General features: G+C 42.4%; 1 protein-coding gene across 6 annotated transcripts in view; it reads right to left on the bottom strand.

Annotated features, from left to right (window-relative positions):
* usp34 (ubiquitin specific peptidase 34) overlaps positions 1–23,446 on the bottom strand; it is a 51,261-nt gene extending 27,815 nt beyond the window's left edge. For all 6 annotated transcript variants that reach the window (XM_063883870.1, XM_063883874.1, XM_063883871.1 and 3 more), the window contains exons 1-20: positions 23,126–23,446; positions 17,133–17,223; positions 16,403–16,955; positions 16,180–16,230; positions 12,295–12,444; positions 11,424–11,491; positions 8,784–8,976; positions 8,042–8,103; positions 7,636–7,717; positions 7,369–7,461; positions 6,632–6,757; positions 5,916–6,045; positions 5,677–5,807; positions 4,462–5,174; positions 4,036–4,250; positions 3,732–3,850; positions 3,110–3,237; positions 2,748–2,837; positions 2,528–2,623; positions 2,347–2,429 (exon numbers count right to left, since the gene is read on the bottom strand). In XM_063883870.1, coding sequence (XP_063739940.1) covers positions 2,347–2,429; positions 2,528–2,623; positions 2,748–2,837; positions 3,110–3,237; positions 3,732–3,850; positions 4,036–4,250; positions 4,462–5,174; positions 5,677–5,807; positions 5,916–6,045; positions 6,632–6,757; positions 7,369–7,461; positions 7,636–7,717; positions 8,042–8,103; positions 8,784–8,976; positions 11,424–11,491; positions 12,295–12,444; positions 16,180–16,230; positions 16,403–16,955; positions 17,133–17,223; positions 23,126–23,168 — 3,217 coding nt within the window. In that variant the 5' untranslated portion in view covers positions 23,169–23,446. The remainder of the gene's footprint in view (positions 1–2,346; positions 2,430–2,527; positions 2,624–2,747; positions 2,838–3,109; positions 3,238–3,731; positions 3,851–4,035; positions 4,251–4,461; positions 5,175–5,676; positions 5,808–5,915; positions 6,046–6,631; positions 6,758–7,368; positions 7,462–7,635; positions 7,718–8,041; positions 8,104–8,783; positions 8,977–11,423; positions 11,492–12,294; positions 12,445–16,179; positions 16,231–16,402; positions 16,956–17,132; positions 17,224–23,125) is intronic.
* Between the last annotated feature and the right edge of the window lie 440 nt (positions 23,447–23,886).

The raw sequence follows: 23,886 nt of genomic DNA, 5'->3' as shown, positions 1-23,886 counted from the left end.
TAGTTTTATTATAATAAAATAAAATGCAAAAAATGGGATGTGCAAAAGTTTGGGCACCCTTATAAATAGCATTCATTTCAACACCTGTACGGATTTATAGCTGACAGGTTGCTGCACAAAATTGCTTTGATTAGCTCATTAGACCTTCAATTACAAAGACAGGTGGAACCAATCATGAAAAAGGCTATTTAACATAGGTAATAGCTGGCTGTGCCTGGCCTAGGTTCTTTCTTAGGGAGTGGCAAGATGGGGACCTCAAAACAACTCTCCACTGACCTGAAAGCTAAGATAATCCAACATTATAAATTAGGAGAAGGGTACAAAAAATTATCTGACAGGTTTAAACTGTCTGTCTCCACAGTCAGAAACGTAGTTGTGAAATGGAAGGCCACAGGAACAGTCCGTGTGAAGGAAAGATGTGGTAGGCCGACAAAAATAGGGGAAAGGCACAGGCGAAGGATGGTGAAAATGGTCACAGAGAAGCCACAGACCACCTCCAGAGAACTACAACAACATCTGGCTGCTGGTGGTGTAGTTGTTCACCGTTCCACAATCCAGCGTACTTTGCACCAGGAAGAGCTCATTGGAAGGGTGATGTGCAAAAAGCCTTTCCTGAGTGTTAATCACAAGAAGAGTCGCATGAGGTATGCAAAAGCACATCTGGACAAGCCAGAAGCATTTTGGAACAAAATACTGTGGTCAGATGAGACCAAGATTGAGTTATTTGGTCATAACATGAACAGGTATGCATGGCGAAAAAAACACACTGCATTCAATGAAAAGAACTTGTTGCCCACTGTAAAATTTGGTGGAGGATCTATCATGTTATGGGGCTGTGTGGCTAGCACAGGTACTGGAAAACTTGTTAAAGTTGAGGGCCACATGAATTCCTTACAGTACCAGGAGATTCTTGACAAGAATGTTCTAGAGTCAGTCACAAAGTTGAAGCTACGCCGGGGTTGGATTTTTCAGCAGGACAATGATCCTAAGCACCGATCAAAATCCACCAAGGAATTCATGCAGAAGCACAGGTACAATGTTCTGGAATGGCCATCCCAGTCCCCAGACCTTAACATCATTGAAAATGTATGGATTTATTTGAAGAAGGCTGTCCATGCACGGAGGCCAAGAAACCTGACTGAACTGGAGACGTTTTGTGTGGAAGAATGGGCCAAAATACCACCTGCCAGGCTTAAGGGACTTGTCTGTGGCTACAGGAGGCGTCTACAGGCCGTTATTGCAGCAAAAGGAGGCAATACTAAATATTAATGGAATTATTTCTTAGGGGTGCCCAAATTTATGCACATGCCTATTTTTGTTTGAATGCACATAAACATGTTTCTGTTTGACCAATAAAAGTTATTTCACTACTGAGATGTTTCTGTTACCATAAGGTATAACATATGTTAAAATGAAGTTGCTGCTTCAAAAGCTCAGCAAGTGACAAACTGATGCAGTGGTTTTCCTAAGGGGTGCCCAAACTTTTGCATACCACTGTATAAGTAAAACCTGAATGACTGATGTTGGAGATCAAACTGAGCTAAACTTGGTTGAAACACTAACGGACGCAGGTTATATGTTCCTCAGTGTGACGTCATGCTCTCACACACAGTGGGAGCTTTGTTCTCAGAGCTCCGGTTACATAATGAGCTTTATTCTAGCATCATACCCCCAAGACACTCCAGGAGAAACCAGACACACATCCAGAGTTCATCTCTATATTACTGGTTAATACGCTTCTTTTAAAAAGGACCATCCACCTGCGTTTGAGAGGCCAGCTGTAGATGTTTCTACTTTACATTGCTGCTTAATATTTCTCAATTCAAAGTGAACTTCTCTGAGTCGTTGCTTTGGTTTCCAACATCAGTCATGTCATTGCTGCATGAAACCTGCAGACAGAAGTTGTTAAGAAGTGTTGCAGAGAGCTAAATCAGTGGAATATACTCTTATAATTTGTATTTTGGAGATAATACATGTTAGAGATGCACCAATGTTTAATGAAATGTTAATTAAAGTTTTGTTATTTTCTTTTATCCAACAAGAAATATTTGTATTCTATGTTTGTATCTAGGCCTATTATAGAGTCAACTATGTAGTATCTATACAACTAAGATTTAGCTATACATTTTATATATAAAACTATTTATGCATTTACTTTTTCCCCCAAATGGTCTGAAAAATCAAGTCATTTCTTGGAATAAAAAGGGATAGTTTTAGTTCATTGTTTGGAGTTTTGGACATAACTCCTGGCCATATTTTACCACATTGCACCTTTTTATAAATACTGTTTATTCTCTTTGCTGATCTGCTGTTAATCTGAGAGGAATAGAAGACGTATGATCTTACTGAAGTGGTCCGGGGACCCCAGTGTGGAGAAGACGCAGGTGAGGAACTGCAGCCGGACCTGGACCTCCGCACTGTGGCTGTACCTGCGGCAAAGAAGGGCAGGTCAGTAACAGAGGACTAAAAGAGACAATCATTATGGCTTTTAATTCTCATTTGCAGAATGAAGTTCTGACGGACTTACAGTGCAAACTTGTGCCGGTGTTCCCGGACCTCCTGGATGTAGTGCTGCAGGTTGTCGAAGAACAGCTTCATCATGTGCAGCTCCTTCTCTGCCCACCTGAACCACACACAAAATATATTAAGGAGCCATTCAGCGTCTTAACACCAGCAGAAATACGGTACGCATGCGGGAGAAGTTGTACTAGAAGTTGATGACATTCAAATTGAGAGATGTCACTCACATGGTGATCCAGTGAGTGTCGTAGCTGGAGCCGAACTGCTGAAAAGTGCCGAAAAGTTTGGGTAGTAGACGCAGGGAAACAACGACAGACCTGAGAGGGAAGAGCAGAAGAGGAGGGTCAAAAAAATAATCTCCTATTAGTTTTTTGGACAAAAATGTGTCCATCCATCTTTATATCCGTCTATAAAATCTGTGTTTAAAAAAACATCCCATAATAAACCTTTTCAAATCATTTCTCGATTTCTGTCCGTGCAGCTTTCAGGCATAAACGCTTCAAAGTGTTGTTTGTTTGTTTGCTTGCAGGAAAGGTTAAATCCAGCCTGCACCCTGAATAAGATCAGACCGTCGCTCAGCCAGCCTTACCTGTGGTGAGCCAGGTTGTCAAGGCAACCCTCGATGAAGCGCATCCGGATCTGTCTGTCGGTGAACCAGCAGACGAGCGAGCACAGCAGCTTCTCCGCTTCGTTAATCAGACCCTCAGACAGATGGATCTACACACACACACACACACACACACACACACACACACTAAACATGAGGCTCCGCTGGAAACAGATGAAACTCAAAGCAGCATTTTAAATTAAATAATAAAAGGATAATGAATGCACATCAATAATCCAGTTATGACCAAAGTGAGACACTTTTATATAAAACATTAAACACACATCTTGAAATGTATTTTTTAAAGGGTATTTAGTTCAGCATTTCTGCTACTGTTAGTACAACGACAAAACAACTACATTATTTCAAGTATTTTGTGATATTATACATATTAAACTGAACACTAAGGGAATTAAAACTCAATAATAAGTACATATCAAAGTGCAGTTTGTTACTGACACTGTCTTTCAACTTAGAAATCCTTTTATTGTGATAAGGAAGTCTATCTCAATGCGGTTATGGTGCAAGAAGTTCAAGCGAATAATTAAAGAAGTTTATATTGTGTAATCCTGAGCACGTCGGTATCTGAGGTTTGAGGTCGTACCGCGTCCTCGTCCTGCACCAGGTCCCACAGCAGAGTGTTCCCCTTCTTACACACGTTGTCCAGGTTGATGTCGGTCACAGCGTGGCTGCTGGAGTACTGGTGCTTATGGACCGCCGGACCTGCACACAGAGTAATCAATAAATAAGTTCCCCTGGTTGTTGTTGTTTTTAACAGTGAAAAACCACCTGTTGTATTTGTCAACATATTCGGATTATGCAAACTTCTCCCAGCCTCTATATCCAGTCTCATATTACGTTGACTCTAAATGAGGTACATGATGTATAGCGCAGTGAGAGTGGCTGACCTTGCACCAGGTGCTCGTGGTAGATGGAGGCCAGGTTGGGGAGGTGCTGCTGGAGGTGGGAGCTGAGCTCGGCGTGGGAGTTGATCTGCACCAGCTCCTCCTCGCAGCCCGACTCTTCGCCGTCGAAGTCGGCCATGTTCTTCTCCGACTTGGCGCTGACCTGAGAGCTGCTGCAGGACACGTCGTCAGCGCTCAGCATGTCCTCCACCATCGCACTTTTTTGTTATGAATTTAGATCAGAAAATAATAATTGTAAACTACTTTGCACGCTTTGATAATATGTTAATATGTTCTTTAAGTAGTAAGGTAGTCTATTATATGTGTACTGTAAACTATTTTGTGTACGCCTCGTTTACACGCTGCTGTAACAAAACCATTTCCCATGTGTGATGAGTAAAGTAAATCTAATGGTATCTTTGTGCTCACCCTTCATGGTGGTGGTGGTGATGGTGGTGATGGTGGTGGTGCTGGGGGCCGATAAAGCGCCGGCAGTTGAAGAGCTCGCTGCCCATGGCCTCCCCCAGGAAGTCTCCGGGCCGTGGCAGGCACGGCGGCTCCTGAGGCCCCTGCACCATCTGCGAGGGCCCGATCTCCGGCGGCTGCTGCTGGGGCTCCGTCACGTCGGGCCGAGCGGACGTCGACGCAGAACAAGCGTCCAGCATCCTCATCCGGCCCTCCATTGACGCCGCTGTTACCATGACAGCAGAAGTGTCCGGGTTGAAGGGGAGGCCTTTGGGTTTAGCCCCGCCTCCTGAACCACCAGGCCCCGCCCCCTGGCTTGTCCCTTCACCGAGAGCCTCCCCCGCCTTCCTCTTCCGGGACTCCGTCTGCTCCCTGGGCTCCTTCTGATGCCCGCCTTCAGCAGCCGACCGGTTCCCCTCATCTTCGTCGTCCTCATCGTCATCGTCGTCGTCCTCGTCGTCTTCCTCCTCATCATCGTCCTCCTCCTCCTTCAGGGCCTCGCTGTCGGCCATGTCGTCAGAGTGCATCTCGCTGCCGGGGCTCCCCGCTGATTGGCTGGCTCGGCTGGAGGCGGCCTCGTTGCTGGAGGCTTCGCTGCGGCCGCTGCTGCTGCCCGGCCCGCTGCTGCCCTCCTCCACGCTGTTAGCCGTCTCGTCCGAGCTGCCCTGCATCGACTCCTGAGAGGAGCAGAGACACGAGAAGCATTGAAATTAGTTTTATCATGTTACTTTTACCTTTCTTTTGTGTCGCTGCACCTTTTCAGCCAATAATAATAATAAATAGTCGGAGAAAAGAATCAAAATGTTGGAAATACTGAAGAGAAAAATAGAAAATGACATCACTTGAAGAAACACAGTACTTCTACCAGATTCTAATATAAAGGATAGGGCTGCATGATTAATATGTATTTTTTAAATTGCAATATGGACTTGTGCAATATCCATTTACCTCAATGTGATTTTACGGCTACATAAGTTCTGATATAATTCTCAAGTTTGTTTTATATTGCAGAGAAGTCCTGGAGTACAAACGGTATTTCAAAGACTTATTTTCTTAATTATTTTAATGTAGCTTTCAATGATAATGTGAATATCTGCGTACCACAGCCTAAACAAATCCTATCCTAAAGAGTCTATTTGTTAGCTCTGAAGAAGAGGAGCCTAAAGTGTCCCACAGCACCTCAGTGTCGGACAGCCTCTGCTGGCCACGCTTGCTGCCGCTCATCATCTGGTCGTCCATCTCCATGTCGCTGCCTCCGCTGTGCTGCGTGTCGCTGTTGTCGCTGCTGTCCGGACTGGCAGCGGGCGAACCTGAATACACAGAAGAAGAGAGAGACTTAGAACTTCCTGTGGAACTTCCTCGACAGCGTGCTGAGACATTTGGATGAATCAGTTTGAACTTGTGGAGTCCAGACTCACCTTTCTTGTTGCCCATGGGCAGGTTAGTGTTGAGCAGGGAGGCGAAGGAGCTCTGTTTGGAGAGCTGAGCCTTGGCTGCCAGCGCGTTGTTCCAGAGAGCCTTGATCAGCATGGAGGCCAGGTACAACGTCTGAGGAGGGGGGGGGGGGGGTAGACGTGTGAGTAATTACAACACATAACTCATTCAAATACAACGTTCTGGGAGAGAGCACAATGATTTTAGGATGCTTGTAAGGCTATATCTGCTTCTGAGACGCAAGGGTAGTGATTCTTACACTTGGTCCAGACAAGAATTTTGTTTATCCATTTAAAATTCTAAGGATTCCCCTATACTATTCATACAAAGAACAATGGCTTTACTTCCTCTTTCCCTGGTAAAGAATATATTCCTTTTCCGGTGTCTAATCATTCCTTCACCTACAATAAAAACCTTAATCACCTGGTGCCTGAAACTGCCTTCAAAATAAAAGCTCAAACTACTTCTCCAATTAATAGAAACACTGACACTAAATGATGCACAAATGGCTGAATTTAAAACAGCAAGAACATACACGTTTAACTATTCAATATTTAGAAAAATGGATAGTTCAGTGTGTGTGTGTGTGTATGTGTGTGTGTGTGTGTGTGTGTGTGTGTGTGTGTGTGTGTGTGTGTGTGTGTGTGTGTGTGTGTGTGTGTGTGTGTGTGTGTGTGTGTGTGTGTGTGTGTGTGTGTACCTGCTCGGTGTGTGCGCTGGGGTGCAGGCCAGACACCAGGTTGAGGACGTGGCGGAGAGGCACAGGGTCCAGGTTTTTGATGAGCGAGGGGAAGAGGTCGTGGATGTAACGGCTACAGTGTTTCAGCTAAAACAACAAAAGGCAGAATTAGTCTTTTCATATCGTTTTATCCTCACTCTCTCGTACAAATATGTGTTTGTACTAGTGTATACAACATCTAATATACCAGTAGCTGCATTATTATGAATAATTCAGTATTTGGTTTATCCTCATTAACTGGTACAATGAGGTTTTTCTTAGTTAAGCAGAAAACAATTTAAAGTATAAATTGTTTAAATGTCTATATTCTTATTATTCTACAATAAATCAACCTTTTTCCAATTGCCAATTTGTACAGTACTAAAAAAAAAGATCTGTTTTATTCTAAAGGAGAATAAAACAGATCTGTCTCTACTTTACAATAAACACTAAAAGAATATGGTACGAAAAAAAATGTTAAGTGGACACAACTGCATACTTTACTTCTGCTTTCATACTCAATAACACAAATGATCAAACCTGCAGTATTTACAAAAGTAGAGCAACAACTTCAGCCAGAGTTACTGTTTTCCTCCGTGGCGTTTCACCCGAATAGCACTTCATAGTGATCGATTCTGAAGGCTCATAAGTTCTGTCCCACAGAGGAACTTTATGTGTCGTAATTAAGCTGCGTACACTCGGGTGTAAATCTGTCTTACTTGAGCTGCAGCCCAGATACAGTCCACATGCTGCGTGCTGAGTCGGCCCTCTGCAGCCAAGAAGTTCAAGATCACCTGGCATTGTTTAATGATCTGGAGAAAACACACACATGCACACACACACTTACTATCGGCTGTGCTCTGATAAATTAAAGGAAACATCAAATAAAGAAGCTCTCAGTTGCAATTCAGTCGTGGATTTAGTTAAAGATGCAACGTTTGTTCACATCTCCTCTCAGTGCATACTACTGGATGGGAAGGACTCACCTCTATGTGCAAATTTGGTCCGAATATGTGCTCTACCACGTTGTTGTGGATCAGCCAGTCTGCTAGTTCCTTTGCTATAGACCTGAAGCAGAGGACAGAACAGACATTCAGTAACCAACAATCATTTTGAGTGCCAGTCTTTTAAAAACCACACTTTTTAATAATTGATTTCATGTGATTTTTATTCATGTTTTATTACCGTTTGCATGTTTTCCCTTCCGTGTTTAGTCGCTGTATTTTAGTATTAAATGTACACTGCTTTGATGTGAAAGCATTTGTAACTTGGTTTGAAAGCTGCTCTACAGGTGTAATAGCAATAGCGGTTTGATAAATGTTGTTTAGTCATCTAGCTGTCTCTTCTTTTAAAGATACAGCTAGTTTTTCAACATTTTAACCAATAACTTACGTCTCTGTGTCGGATACCAGGGACTCGTTGTTGCAGACGTCATTGAAGGTGTGGAGTTGGTTCTGAAGGAAACACAGACACACATAATCCATGATGAGTGAAATGAATAACACATGATTTCCCATCAGTCTCATACCAACCCCTTCAGATTAAAACAAAGCTGTTAACAAACTGGCTCTCTGGTGTAGTTACCGGTTTATCAGGAAATAAAGGCAGTAGAAGAGTCTCTATTGGCCTTCATGAATTAAATTAGCCTAATCAAATCAGAACCAGTTAGTATTTTTTATACTTTTTGATCAAATATTCTTTGTTTTTTGGGATTTTTGCATAAATATTGCATTTATGATAATGTTCGGCGTGATGGCGTTTAGTCGCCTCATTCAGACACCGCATTCACCAGTAGGGTATTTACTGACGTATTTTGTGAACAAAATGTGAAGATTTCAGCAACTTGTTTTGACAGACCACAGACCAGTTCAAAAAACATATTGACTTCATTTCCAGGGTTTTCGGGAGTCATTCCTTCACCAAGCATCACTGATATTTCACTTATCAACCCTTACAAAACTTGAGGTGCATTTCTATTGCCTTGCTCTCATAGGTGTGAAACTCCTTCATTAATCCTCCTTTCAAACTGTCATGAGTAGAAATTGAGAGAAAGCTGAAACCCAAAGGATGAATCCAGAACCAGACTGGAGCAGCGGGGTGTGAGTGAGTAGAGTCGTGTCGTGTCGTGACTCACAGTGATTTGGCTGAGTCCGGCCAGCCTCATGGTGAGCGTGGGGGACATGAAGTATTTGAAGGCGAGGTCCAGGCTCTCCTTGTCGAAGCACAGCGCACTGTCCAGCGGCTCCTTCACCGTGCTCCACATCAGGTCGGCCATGTTGCGTGCCGCGCTCTGCCGCAGCTCCTGGTCTGACAGCTTACACAGATACCTGCAGACAGCGGCAGGAAATGCACTTGAGAAACTTTGCTTGTACTTTTGAGATTCATTTTTGAATCACGTTCACAGTTTCCCGCAGTGTGTAGGCGAAGGTGGAGAGATTAGATCAACAGTGCGCTGCTGACTCATCCCGTCTCCTCTGAGCTGGGATAGTGAAGCTGTGGTTCTCAGATCTTTTCTGATCAGCTAAAAAACTCAACTTTAAAAAGAAGCCTGAGGGTCATGGTTTGAGGAGGAGAAAACGTTAGCCCTTATGCTCAATAGGAATTCCTGTAGTGTGTTATAGGTTTTAGTGGAAGGAAAATTGTCTGCAAACTCTGAAATCCCTGTGTTGCCTCCAGAGGGAGTTTCTCTCCCACACACTCCCCCCCTGCCTGAAACGCCTCCATTAGACTCCTTTGTTCTACTTCCTGAACAAAGTGACATCACTATCCCACACTTGCGCTTGTATTGGCTAGCACTCTAACACATTCTAGGTGATAGTCTAAGGGGGCAGGACATCTCGAAGTGGTTAACCAATCACAAAAGCGCCGGCTGGCTGACCAATCAGATCAGACTGGGCTCTGGTTTCAGACAGAGGGTGAACATTATTACTGTCATTATTATTTTTCTTGCACAGAACAGAACAAACTACCTTAAGAAACGTCACAATTAACTGGGAAAAAGGAAGAGAAATCAGGAAGGGCAACAAAGGAGGGATCCTCTCCAAGAACGGACCAAAAAATTAACAAAAACATTGACCACATATTATGTTATATATAGTAAAGGAGGAGCTTCCAGTGGTGAATATTACATCTATATTTTAATTTGAAGATATTGCACCAGTATCTAAAATAGTTTGGCTTCTTAATTTTCTAACAACGGCGTTCAGCTGTGTAATTTCCCGCCTGTAGGATGAATAAAGGCTTTCTGATTCTTATTTAAAGCTATTTTACCTGCAGGATTCTTGCTGTAACAGTCTGAATCCTCCCGTTTGAATGCACCTATTATACTTCGCTTTGGATAAAAGTTTCAGATTTTATGTAAAAAAGTCATATTTTAAGGTAAAAGTGAAGCTATAATAAAAAGATTGTTCTTATTGCAGGAATCATGCTCCGTCTGCCCGCTGTGCGTCAGAGCTCGGTGAGACAGGGGGAGCGTCACATGACCCGCCCCGTCTTCCTCTCGGGTCATGTGAGGAGAGTTTCACTCGAGGCCTGGCAACTGTTGCCATGGCGACGGAAGGTCTTCCTAGCAACACGTGTGGCACTTTGGTGTTTGGAGGAGAGAAGCACGGATGAGAGAGAGAGGTGAGTGAGAGAGGGAGAGAGGGAGATGGAGAAACAGGGAAAAAGAGATAGAGATGAATGAGAGACAGAGAGAGAGTGAGGGAGACAGAGAGACAGATGAGAGAGAGAGAGAAAGAGGGATCAAAGAAAGAGGAAGAGAGAGAGAGAGATTGACAGAGAGAGAGGAATCAAAGAAAGAGGAAGAGAGAGAGAGACAGAGAGAGAGGAATCAAAGAAACACGGAGAGAGAGAGACAGAGAGAGAGGAATCAAAGAAACATGGAGAGAGAGAGAGACAGAGAGAGAGGAATCAAAGAAAGAGGAAGAGAGAGAGAGACAGAGAGAGACAGAGAGAGAGGAATCAAAGAAACATGGAGAGAGAGAGAGACAGAGAGAGAGGAATCAAAGAAAGAGGAAGAGAGGAAGAGAGAGAGAGACAGAGAGAGACAGAGAGAGAGGAATCAAAGAAAGAGGGAGAAGGAGAGAGGGAGATGGAGAAAGGGAGACAGAGAGAGAGACAGAGCGAGAGGAGTCAAAGAAAGAGGGAGACGGAGAGAGAGGGAGACGGAGGAAAATGGAGATAGAGCGAGAGAGAGACAGAGAGAGAGAGGGAGAAAGAGAGGACGAGATCTCCAGAATAAAACCTCGACCTCCTGTGCTTTCCTCTCTTTAAATGTCAGAAAGCGTCCGTGCAGAGACACATCCTGAGTTTCAGGGTTTCCTTCAGCATTTTAAAAAGGTGCAACAAGTGAGATTTGTATATCTGACGGTGCAGAATAACAGGTTTGTTGAAAGATTACCGATCAAGATCTGGCAGTGATATTTAAATCTTTATTGGGTCAGATTGTAATCAATAAAATCCCCCACAAATCCTCTATATTTCCTACTTTCATTTCCTGATTTGTGAGAAAAGGTGGGCGACAACATGGCAGCTCCTCAGTCATAAACAAATGAGGGGGGCAGCGTGCAGAAGCTCCGAGTTAAACCGGGACATTGAGTTGGGTGCGTTGAGGGGAATTCGCTTTCCTGGGTCTGGTTTTGATTACTTGCTCTTCTGGTTCGGGTGATTGTTCTGTGTCTGTATGTTCAAATGTGCAAGTTTATTTAATACATGATCTTTTTTAGGTTCTCCTTTTCACATATAGCATCACAGCTTTGGGGATTTAACTCACCGTATTACATAGGTGCGGAACGGTATGATGTGCTGCATGACCGCGGGAATGTGCAACCATATTCTGATCTGTAAGCAAACACAAAGACGCAGACAATTAAACGTCAAACTCACATCAAAACATAGAAAACTACACTGGTGTCTCTGTTTGTAGTTTATAGGGAACATCTCGCTGAGATATATATCTATATATATATATGTATCTATCTATCTATCTATCTATAGCAGTATAATAATAATTTACATCCATGAGGATCAGTTAAATATGGGAAATGGTTGTCAGTGCACTGCCATGCTGTTCAAGGGAGAATTTAGAGGGAATAAGCATGAATGCGACAGGTGAGCGAGACAGAGAGAGAGGGAGACAGAGGGAGACAGAGAAAGGGAGACAAAGAGAGAGATGAGAGAGAGAGAGCCAGATAGAGAGGGATCACAGAAAGAGAGAGACGGAGAAAGAGGGAGACATAAGGAGAGATGAGAGAGAGGGAGACAGAGAGAGATGAGAGAAAGAGAAAGAGAGAGGTATCAAAGAAAGAGGGATCAATGAAAGAGAGAGAGGGAGACAGAGAGAGGGAGAGAGAGAGAGAGGGAGACCGAGAAAGAGGGAGAGAGAGGAACAGAGAGAGAGGGATCAATGAAAGAGAGCGAGGGAGACGAGAGAGACAGACAGAAAGAGAAGGGATCAATGAAAGAGAGAGGTAGACAAGAGAGGGAGATGGAGAGAGAGGGAGACAAGAGAGAGACAGAGGGATCAAAGAAAGAGGGAGACAGAGAGAGAGAGACAGAGAGACATACAGAGGGAGATACATACTGTTTCTAAATATAAATGATGGGAAGTTGAGTCGGGTTTGTGTTTGTGACAGCGGACTCACGTTGGAGACGATGGTGATGAAGGCGTGTGCGATGGGGAAGGGCAGGCTCTCCGGAGTCCCCGACTCGAAGCACTCCTTCATCAGCGAGAGGCCGTGCTTCCCGCAGAACAGACAGACGTAGCGCAGCAGGTGCAGAGGGACCTCCACGTCCTGCACACAAGAGGAGGCAACGTCAGGTACATCGCATCAAGTCCTGACGCATTACTCGAGATTTGATCTGACTTTTCTACTTTACTCTCCTGAAGTTGAACTTGCTGAGTCATGCTTACAGTCGAGTGTTAGGTGGTTTTGCAGAAGGAAAGACAGAACCATTTTGGTGAGATACAATCCAGAGTCGCTTCCTTTTAGCATATCAGTTATTTCCGTCTAAGAAATCTTATGCAAAACTAAAGCCTTAATTATAGAGCTAGATTTTTTCTTTTAAGGATGTTCCCACACTTTTTCTCCTTTAAAAACTTGCAGGACTTTAAAGTTGAGTTTGAAATCATGTCAACACCAATTCTGAACTCTACTGCAAATGTATTGAAAAAGATTTTTATGAGAGCCTCTGCATCAAACAAAGGAGGGGTGTACTGGAAGCTGTGGTGTAGTCGTGCTTATTTTGGTGTCCTTAAAACCATAAATCAAGACCGTTTTTTGATTCAACTTCCATACAACAGCGGACTGTTGAAAGCTGCGGAAAGCTGGTCGTTTTTATGCCCAAAAGCAATTAAAAACTAAAATGATGAGCCTTAATTACAGTGCTTTTCTTTATTTGGATGTCCCAACACTTTGTCTGCTATAAGAATTAATTATAAGTGATATGACTTTAATATGTCAACACCCACAGAGCAAAATGCAGTAACATTTAGAGGTTTGGTCAAGCTAAATCGAGTTAATTTTGGTGCACTAAACTATAAATCAGTAACTTGTTTAGCCTGGATTGAAACTCCACATTACATAGAAGCAGTGTATTTAAGAAAATATGAATACAGGAAGTAGTTTTGTGTTGTTCATCAGTCGTTATGGCCAGTAAAACCAGTGAAAGCTGGTCATTTTCTGAGTGGAACAGCTCATTTTTCACCCAGCCTGCACTGAGATGATAGAGTTTAATGAACTTTATTACAGAGGGAAGGAAATCAGATTATCCGGGGACACATAACTGACTTCATCTGCAGGAAACCATATCTAAGAAACGGAGACCCAGCACAGCTCTTAATCTTTCTCCCAGTACAAACTCCCTGAGCCTTATTTACAAACTACAATACGCACAAGAGCTCGTTAAACACACTTTATAGCGATGCACTCCTTTCCTAAACATTGTTATTTAACAGATTGTGATCTCTAAATCCCAGAGAACAAAGAGCGGCATCAGGAAGAAAGACTGACAGCCCAGAACTGCGGGGTTTATGAGGCTCTGCACACTGTAATAAAGTGGGCGTCCGTTCCACAAAACAAGCAGAGAGGCAGGAAGTGCGGACAATACTTTGCCTAACAGAGAACTGTACTCAAAACACAAAGCATTCAACTCAAACTGTATCAGGCTTTCCTCATAAAACACATTCTGCTTCTGAGGGTAAAAACTGAGAAAATTCACTTCTATTTTCCAATGAAATTATGAGAGTTATTAAGTCCTAGACACACTCCTTTTATTCCAGGTATAATTCATTCTATAGTACAGCTTTTAGTTTATCGATTTGTATTTATAGGCCGATTTGTAGGAAAGTCCTTGTAACATTTCTATTGATTGCAGTGTTGGAAAGTAATAAACTACTTTTCCTCAGGAACAATTTTGAGGTACTTTAAATACTTTTAATTCACTTCAATTCAGAGGGAAATATTGTTTTTTTAAGAGTACAAAATATAAATCAATGAACAGGTCATGATATGTCAAGTCTGTATAAACATTGCCATTACTTCCAGGATCAATAACATAACATATATACCGTAACTAAAAGTAAATTAAACGAAACCCCACCGTTAAACATTTAAAAAGGAATTTAAAATGATCGTTTAGATGCTACTATAAAAAATGAAGTATTTTGCTTTTTACAGAGCACATGAGTACTGTTATTTATTTTGAAGTAAAAGAGTCAAGAACTTTTGCGCCACTGCAGATTTCAAATTGATCCACAGCCAGATAAAGTGCTGCTTTCTGTATACAGTATCTGATGGACAGAACAGAAAAACGTCAGGCTCCGTCTTTGTTTTATCGTGAAGCTGCTCCACCTTTCAAAGGACCTTCTGTTCCATCTGGAGCCATTTAGTCCAGTAGTATTAATAAACAAAAGAAATCTGATTCCACGGGATAAAATAAATCCCCCCCCCCCCTCCCCACCCCACCAGCAACGTGAAACCTCACATCACAAAGCGTTTATATTTAGAGAGCGGGCCGCTGGGCATCACGAGCCTGAGGTCAGATCTGAGATAACCTCGGGGGCCAGGAGACAATATGAACTACGGCAGAAAATACTCAAGTTTGAGTTCAAATATACCAGGAAACAAGTTGCAAAATACTTCTGATTTCTGCACCTTCAGCTGGACAGGGCGGGTCTGTAAAGTTTGGAGTTTCTGCACACTTTGAAGGGGAGTATCTGAGGTTGTGGAAAGAGAAACTAAACGGTTGTGTCTCTTCTAAATGTTTAATGATCGAATTAAACATTGATTTGTTTCTGCTCCTAGTATTTAAATAGTATTTAATAGTATTTTTCCAAAGCTGAAGAAGAAACATCAGGTAACGACATAACTTTGTGAGGTTGAAGGGTGAGTTAGAAAAAGTCCCATTCAAGACCGGCACAAGCAAATCTGCCTAGCAACAGTCTGGTACAGCACAATAGTAATAACCAAAGGATGTAATCACATTTCTTTCTTAGTAATGGTTTGTTTTGTTCTTTGCTTCGATACAATTCGTTTGTTTTTTGACAAATATTGAGATTAAAACGATGCACTCTGAAATTGTTATTAACGAAAAATATTGAATTAGGTATTTATCCCTGAACACAAATGATACTGGGTCTAATTATAAAGGTAACAAACCACTATACCCTATGTGTCACTGCAACATTTAACATCCTAGTTCATTAACTATGTACAATTACTTGTTACCTATCCTACATTTTGAGTTCATTTTATTGAAAAACACCCTATAAAATATATTAAAATAAAGCTTAAAATGCAGCTGGTTTAAGTCGAAGGATACAGTTATTATTTTGGGTTTATTTGACGCTAAATATCAAGTATAGTTTATAGATATTATCTCCCTGCAGCTGTGCACAAAACTGCTGCTGAGTCGAGACGATTTTCAGATTTATTTCAGAAAAATCACAGGAAGTGACTCGGTTAAAACCGGTGTTACTAACACTAAAGGTATTTCCCTTCACTGTCCAGGGCTGATGATGAAGCACTTGATTCATGTTTCCTGGTAATCTGTCCTTGTGCCTGTACAAACCTGCTGAAATAAATCCCCCAGCATGGTGACCTCAGACACAAACCAAAACTGAAGAGTGAAAGAAGCAAAAAGCTGCCCCTCAGAGGGAAGATGGGACCAATAAACCGGAGTCTCTTCAGCCGGCCATGTGACACCGTTTGGGCCCCTGAAGAAGCGACTCCCAGCATGCCCCGGGACTAGATCTAGTATTCGTCATCAGCCCATCTCCCCCTGCTCTGGATGAAGCTGTCTGAAAATAACTTCCCCGGACAATAGGACAAATTCCTCTTTTAAGCATCACGCAGGCAATGGTTTCAGAAGCAGAGTGTAGTGATCGAGGCGCTGGGAGTTTCAATCAAATGAAAAAGGAAGTCAGCAGAAGGGTTATTGTGAGGGGTCTTTCCTGCTGTAGGTGCCGGTGATCGACAGGAAGCTTGTACACTTTGACTCGTTAAAGTAAAGTAAGGTAGATTTCTTACGTTCATGTCGCAGAAGGAGCCCAGGATGTTGCTTTCATGAGCAGATATGTCCTGGAGGAGAAAATAACACTTTCAGGTTCTACTGTTACTGTCTCGCTGTTTGTACCATATGTTAGGAACCTGTTGAAAACGAGATCTAAAAAAGGTGATATCCTGAATTAATATCTGTGTTAGCACTCGTCAGTGGTGTGTTATGTGTGTGTGATACAGGACTCCTCCTCACCTCTATAGTGGGGTGTGTGTTGTGTTTGTAGGCTGTGTAGAGCGGGAACTGGATCTGGAAAATCTTTGCGGCACACAGGAGCAGTTTCTCCCTCTCCTCGGTGCTCCAGGAGCTGAACGGGTCCTGGTTGTCGCTGCTGCCGCCTCCTCCTCCAGCACCTCCATCCCCTCCCTCGGCCCCGCTGCCGCTTTCCCCAGGCCCCAGTGCTTCTATCTGGGCTTCACACGGCTGGCTGACCCCCTGACCCTGGATCTTATTCTGGTTCAGGTCAGAGGTGTCGGCGTCCTCCTCTGCAGAGTCTCTCTCCACGTTAACAGGTTCGTCCTCCCCAGGTGAGGATGGTTGAGGGAGGGGCCCGGGTGCAGCCTCCGCCCCGCTCCATTCAGACCCCCCCTCGGCCCCACATAGGCCTCCTTTATGTGTGTGATCCTGGACGCAGCAGAGGCGGTCTCTCAGGCTGCTGATCTGAGCGATGACCAGGTTGATGAGGGCGTACACCAGCTGGTTGAACACCTCCAGGTGCTTGTACTCCTTGAAGCAGCAGAGGCATTGTCTGGAGACACAACACAGAGGAACATGGCGCTTTAAAGGGGATACAAACATGACAAAGAGCTTCAATCTGAAGCCAGTCACCTCAGGAGCTCCCTGAATGTTACCCTCATCTATGGCTGCCCTGGTTATTATCTTTCGGCCCAATCATGTCAACTTAATCAGCTGAGATTTCACTGACCTCTGTGTCCAGGAGCTGATGTAGCCCAGCACTCGCAGGGCATGTTCCTTCTTTAGCTGGAAACCTCCTTCACTGCCGTCTGCATCCGATACTGAGGAGAAACGAGAGGAAATATCTGTTAAAGAGCAGCTGGATGCAAAGTGGGTTGGATCGAACCCAGGCCTGACTTTTCCTTCTTTAAAAAGTTACCTCTTTGTTTCACTTGAGATTAAATTAATAACAGAAGAACATCAAACAATGTTATATCTGGATGACACACTGGTATTCAGTTTATTCTCAATTATTGCCCATCTGTTAAGCCTTAATCAGATTGCCTACAATATGGAGGCTTCCATCTAGAGTTACTGTTGTTGTATTGCCCTACAAAGATCCACATCAGTCACACCTGGTTTAGAGGATCAGGTGTCTCCACTGACTAGCTGACCTGAATGAGACAGCACAGTACACTGAAAACTGCAACAATAAAACTCAATCAACCATCTCATCCATTCATCGAGGAAGTGTTTCGTCACTGAAACTGAACCAGAGCCCTTTCAGCTCCACATGTGAACCGGAGCTCCTGCAGAACCTCCACTCTCTGGGAAATTGGCCCGGAGATTTGGCCGTTTTCCTGCAGCCTTTAATGATGATGTTGTCTGGGAACAAGCACATAGGTGCCAGCATTAAATCTAGTATATGGCTGCAGCTCGGCGTGGATATAAATATAAAAAGGGGGAGGACACCTGCACTGATCACACATCTCCACAGCCAGACTGGAGGCGTTTAAACATGGACGCTGCGGCTGGGACAGCATAAGTACAGTTCAGATGAGATGTGTTTATGACAGCCAACAGAGGGGGACTGAGAAAGATGGTAAATATGTGGGAAAAGATGCTCTTTGATAGAGGCAACGCTGCTCTTCTGTGATTTACACTTTAAAGGATTACAGCAGAGATAAAGGGCTTTGTAATATTTCCTAACAGCAGCTGGATTTCGTAATTAGATTTACTGGATTAGGGACACAATAACCCACCCCTGAGGATTCTGAGAAATAAGAACAACTCTATTGTCAGACCGACGTGGCAACACAAGCCAATCAACAGCGAGGACAGCAACCAGAACGCAATCTACATAAACATGAGAAGTGTTATCATGTCAAGGTTGTTTTGCTACATGCTTCACACTTCATCTGTACGGACAGTAAACAACACTCCCACAGCAACGCTCATTTCCTCTCAGACTGACTGAACGCACCTCGTAAAACACACAGCTTTAAGATACATTGTGTAGTGTGTTCTATAGGTTTTAGTGCATGTAAATAGTCTGCAAAGGCAACAATCCCGGAGTTCCCTCCAGAGGGAGTTTCTCTATGTAATACTCACGTTTCTATTGGCTAGCACTCCAACAAATTGTACATGATTGGCTAAGGGGCAGGACATGTCTAAGTGGTTGACCAATCACAGACCAGCCAGCTAAGCCCATTGTCAAACCTAATCCTTTATTTGAGCTTTATCTTTTCAATTTTCATCCATTACTGACAATTATCTCAGCAGACTCACGGCCACTCTCGGTCTCAGACTCAGATCTGTAAAGAACTAACATGTACTGTCAATAGTGTGCATTATTTATTCTATTGAATCTGAATACAACAGCCCAGTAATTACTATCATTCTTGATCATCAGGTGCCAATTATTAACAACAAAGCACAAAAAAGGTGAATATTTAGCAGCATTTTTGCTTTATAATTTATATGAAAATCTAAAAGGTAAGACGTGATGTGATTCTGCAGGATGCAACACTCTGGTCAACACAAGCAGGTCAGGTGTGTTTGCTGCTTCAAAACAGATTCAATCCCTCATCTGATTCTCAATCAGTTCAGTGTGAATAATGCTCTCTGCTAGGGGTGGATAGTATGGATTCAGTTTACCATTCAATACCGATAACCGTAATCATCAGCTTCTCACGGCCGACACTGCTATCAATCGCCGAGATCTTTTAATTTGTTGTCTTGTCTTAAAAACAGTCCATAGATATTCAATCCACACACAAACCAGGAAAGGTTTTCTAACAGCGTGTGTATCGGCCCTGAGTCAGGAAACAGCACTGTTGTAAAAGAGGCTTCTGTCTCTTACAAACACACACAAACACACACGCTGCGGCAGCAAATATGAGGTCACAGGTCGCCTGCACACCCAACACATGGACCTGCCAGTCTTGTAGACAGAGCAGTCACAGCTGACAGCACCCTGCTGCTCCCCCCTCCCAACACAACACCAGCCTGTATGAGAGACGCCGTAAAGGCCCAACAGGTTTACAGATTTTACAACACACATGAGAGGAAGATTACCTCTTTTGAGTTAGAATCGAGCGCCAGAATACTAACAAGTGTTGGACCAAGCTTTCTAAATGCAAATGTGTTGCTTAAAGCTGTTGTAAACTGAATCTCTTTAATGCAGCGAAGTGAAACAGTATGTTTAGAAAAAACTATAACCTTTACCACATCGAATCCACAAACATGAGTAAAAAATGCTTGAAGGACATTTTGTACTAAAAATATATGTAAAACACTACGACTCAAAGCTGCGAGTTCTGAACGGGAGCTTTAAATGCATTTTAAAATGTCCCTCTGGATCCAAAGTTCATGATTTTTAACAACATTTTGACAATTTTCTGAACTATATATTGTGTGAAAAGGCACCCGAGTAGCAGATGTTCTGTGTTGTAACTTGAAAACTTGTAACTGTGTGTACCGACAGTAGATTGCACCTTAAACTTGAGTTTGTTATACAGCACAAGAGCACAAAATATTCATACATGTATCCGTTTACTCTGTACTATAAATACCTTGCAGAATTTGTACGAAACAAAACACTTGCTGGTACATAAAAAGTGTATCCTGAGCACTGAGTATGCAAAGCTGTCAAGGAAAAAAGGATAAGATTGAAGGCCTTTTACTCGTGATAGTTCATCAGTTTATATTCTGATGTTTATACTTCTCAAAGCAGGTTACTGAAATATATATTGGCTGGTATTAAATATCAGGTAATGTATCGTACGGCAAAATAAATTCTAAACTCTAATGCAGAGATGTGAGAACACGTTTGTCTGTCTGACGATAAAAAAGCAATCCAGTCAGTTCATCACCAAGACAACCTGTGTGTTCCACACAAGGACCGCTGGCATGCAGGTGGATAAAGGTGAAAACTGAAGCCAATGTTTGACCTTCTGTCACTAAGCAACACCTCCTCTGTAATAAACATTAACTGGACAACGTGATGTGAGGTTTCCCAAAAATATACACCAAATTAGAAAACAGTCCTTTGATCACAAAGCTGAATCTCAACCTGTACTGTCATTAACATACAGCGGCCAAACATCAAATACAGGAAGGGAAAATATATATAAAACTAACAACCAACCAGCTACTCGACTTAAAAAGAAAAATGCAGACAAGATTCTCCTAGTGTAATCTTTTATAATTAAGCATTCATTCAAAATATATATATAAATAAACACATATGACCAAAGCTATGCGATTTGAATTTAGAGAAATCCTAATACTACGGCACACAATGATAGTTAAGACAACAGTGTTTTCTAGCTTGGTTTTTAGTACAATCTCTCCATACACTAGAAAACAGCTCCAAAAAGAAAATAGTTTTCCTACATTTTGGTGAAAGAACTTGCCTGAACACAACTCTGACTTCAAACCCATCAAACACCTTTGAGATGAACGAGAACAACTGCACCTCACATCAGAGATAACATATTCAGACCCACCGACCCTCTCCATAAAAAAAGGAAAATGAATGACCCTTAAATGTTTTTTTGATGGACTCCCTGACAAGAGAGCTGTCAAAAAGACTAATTGAGACCTTGGCAAGACAGACTTCACTTGTATTAGATAATTATGTAATGTAAAGTACTTCTGTGTAATTGTACCGCTTAGAAATGTTATTGCATTTCACCACACTGCTGATTTGAGACTCTGCTAAGAGTGAAAACCAGATATCTGACTACGTCCTGAAAGGTCACACACAGTTTAAGGCACATCAGTAGAACCATGTCATGTGTGCATTTCCCTTGTGAAGGTTTTTTAGGCCATGCTTGCAGAACAAGAGCAAAATCCCAAGACTTCTTGAGTAAAAAGTCTTAAAAGAAAGGAGTCAGCAAATTAATAACCATGAGCCTTAAGACGATACACCACTAGCACAGGTGTCTAACATGTTGGGTGTACAGACACACTTTAACCATTAACTGTACAATAAGGATTGAATTCCTTTACAATAACAGAAGGCCACCGCTCATTCTCTAACTTAGTTTTTTTTCTATGCAGTCATACACAAGATATTATGGGTAATATCATTTGATGTTTGCAATAGTGAGCCCATGCTACTTTTGTTTGCACAGACCCCTTAAAGTGCAGCAAGACCCGGTAAGCATGCCTGGACTAAAGGCTTACTTGCAGCTATAGGGGCTATAAAGGTCAAACACAGGTTCAAGGCATTTCAGAAGAACCATATCATGTATGCACCTCCTGTTATTATAAACTCTTATAACGTGTTAATAAAACCAATTGTCACAGGTGTATTTTATGTTGGGTGTCCACACACATACACACACACACACACACACACACTTAACCATTAACTGTACAATAAGGATTAAATACCTTTAGAATAACAGGTGGCCAACAACTCATCCTCTCAATTAGATGTTTGTATAAACTCCCTGCCTAAATACTAATGTCAGTTACTTGTCATACATACACTTGCTTGATATTATTGGGGGTATTGATGTTTGCATTAGTGAGCCCATGCTACAGTCAGGTGCATGATTGTTTAAGTAGAGCCTGCAGGAGGAGCTTTCACACGACACACACAATAGGCTGCACACACACGCACAGGAGAACGAAAAATAAACCGTCAATCGCTGCACAGTAACCGATTTACTAATAATGCTATGACATTCAAATGCTTTGTTCCACATCTTGCACAGACCCCTGAAAGTGCATCAAGGCCCGGTTAGCACGCCTGGACTAACGGCTAACTTGTAGCTATAAAGACAACCTTGTATTTACATTTGCATGCGATGGTTGACCCGGTTTATGAGGGGGCTTCGTTGCAAGATTAATTTAACCACCAAAACCATCAAAGAAGTCAGGCTGATGTGCACACGACATCGGCCTGGAAAACATACACAACCAAGGATTAACGATGTGCCAAAATATGCGCCTCGTTGCAGCCATTAATTTTCTGGGCTAGCTTTTTTGCCGTTAGCTTAGATTAATAATTCAAACACTCGCCAAAAAACACTCAAGAAATTCACAACAACAGGTTCGTGTCAGGAATATTAACAAAGAGTGTGTGTATGGAAAGTTAGCAATGCGTTTCGGAATGAATATGAAGCATCTGTGAAACAATGGAGTGGACAGCTAGCAGACTGACCTGACAAACACATCAAACAAAGTCAGGCTTACTCGCTTTAGCTAAAGTATGCTAACTCTGCTAACTTCCAAAAAAACCCGTGCAAGCACAAATGTAGGACCATTTAGCATGATTAAAAACACACTTATGTGCACTGTGTTCAACTGGTCTTAATTATTTGAAGTCATGGCTGTAATGTCACGTAAAAAACCCATCGAGGTGATGTGATGTTAAGTACATTTTGGGGCAGTTTAGCTAGAGTGAGTTTCTGACTGTTTGACAGACAGGCCCCAAAACTGCCAATTTGGGAAGGGGAAAAAATGGCATTCATATCAAAACCGAGACAGTCTGACACAAAGACACAACTGTCATCGAGTGCAAAACACGAGGACATATTTCAATTCCTTCCATTTGTCTTGTGGATGCACAGTCTGCATGTAAAGCTGAGTTACAAACACGAAAACACACAAAGTTATATTTAGCTAGCCACCATGCTAACAGCAAGCTTCAGTGGACAGCGATGCTAACAGCAAGCAGCTAGCTCAGCATCGTCTGGTGTAAATAATAAAAATGATTTCTCCACTTACTTTCATTTAAAACCTCCACCAGCTCGGCGCAGTTTTCACACATTGTTCATCAAGAGGAGAACTGAGTCACACCATTGCACTGGAAGCTGTTGTTGCTGGCTGGTTGTTTTTGGGGATAAAAAAAGGCCCAGTGGAGGGAGTGATTGGTGAAGGTTATCCCACTGAATGAGAGCAGGGGAAGGTGGAGAACGGGATTTGCATCCAAGCGGCAGTTGATGTATACACCAAAAGTTAAAGAGACACTGAAAAGGTAGAAATCGAGTCAGTGTCCAATCTGAGCGTTACTTGAGAGAGTAGACACAGCAGCCATGATGAAAAAGGAGGGGAGGGGGGGGCGACACACAGTGGAGATCGTTCGGGAGTTTTCGTGCTGTCTCCTTCACCCGTTCGTGTTTCTTCGGAACTCTCGCGATATCTGCCCAATGATGAAGCTCATCCATATAGTGTACATAAACATGAATGGCACAATTTTACGAAAAGCTTTATCTATATCTATTCAAGTCACTGTTCATTTGGTTTAGTCTCATTTTGTATCTATTTGTAGTACATTTAAACTTCTATTTAAAAGAATTAAGGTTTAAGTCAAATTATTTAAAAAATATATTCACTGCAATTGCAATGTTATCTTGTATTTGAATCCATACATTTAAACTCCTACTGTAAAAACATATCAATAATCGCTTTTAATTTTATGCAAAGCTTTATCTGTATCTCTTAAACCCTTAAATTGAAACTTCTACAGATTTTTTTGGTGGGGTTTA

Source organism: Eleginops maclovinus, chromosome 5, assembly GCF_036324505.1.
Source record: "Eleginops maclovinus isolate JMC-PN-2008 ecotype Puerto Natales chromosome 5, JC_Emac_rtc_rv5, whole genome shotgun sequence".
Lineage (NCBI taxonomy): Eukaryota > Metazoa > Chordata > Actinopteri > Perciformes > Eleginopidae > Eleginops > Eleginops maclovinus.
The sequence above is the reverse complement of the archived record's forward strand: the minus strand, read 5'-3'. Positions and strand labels throughout refer to the sequence as shown.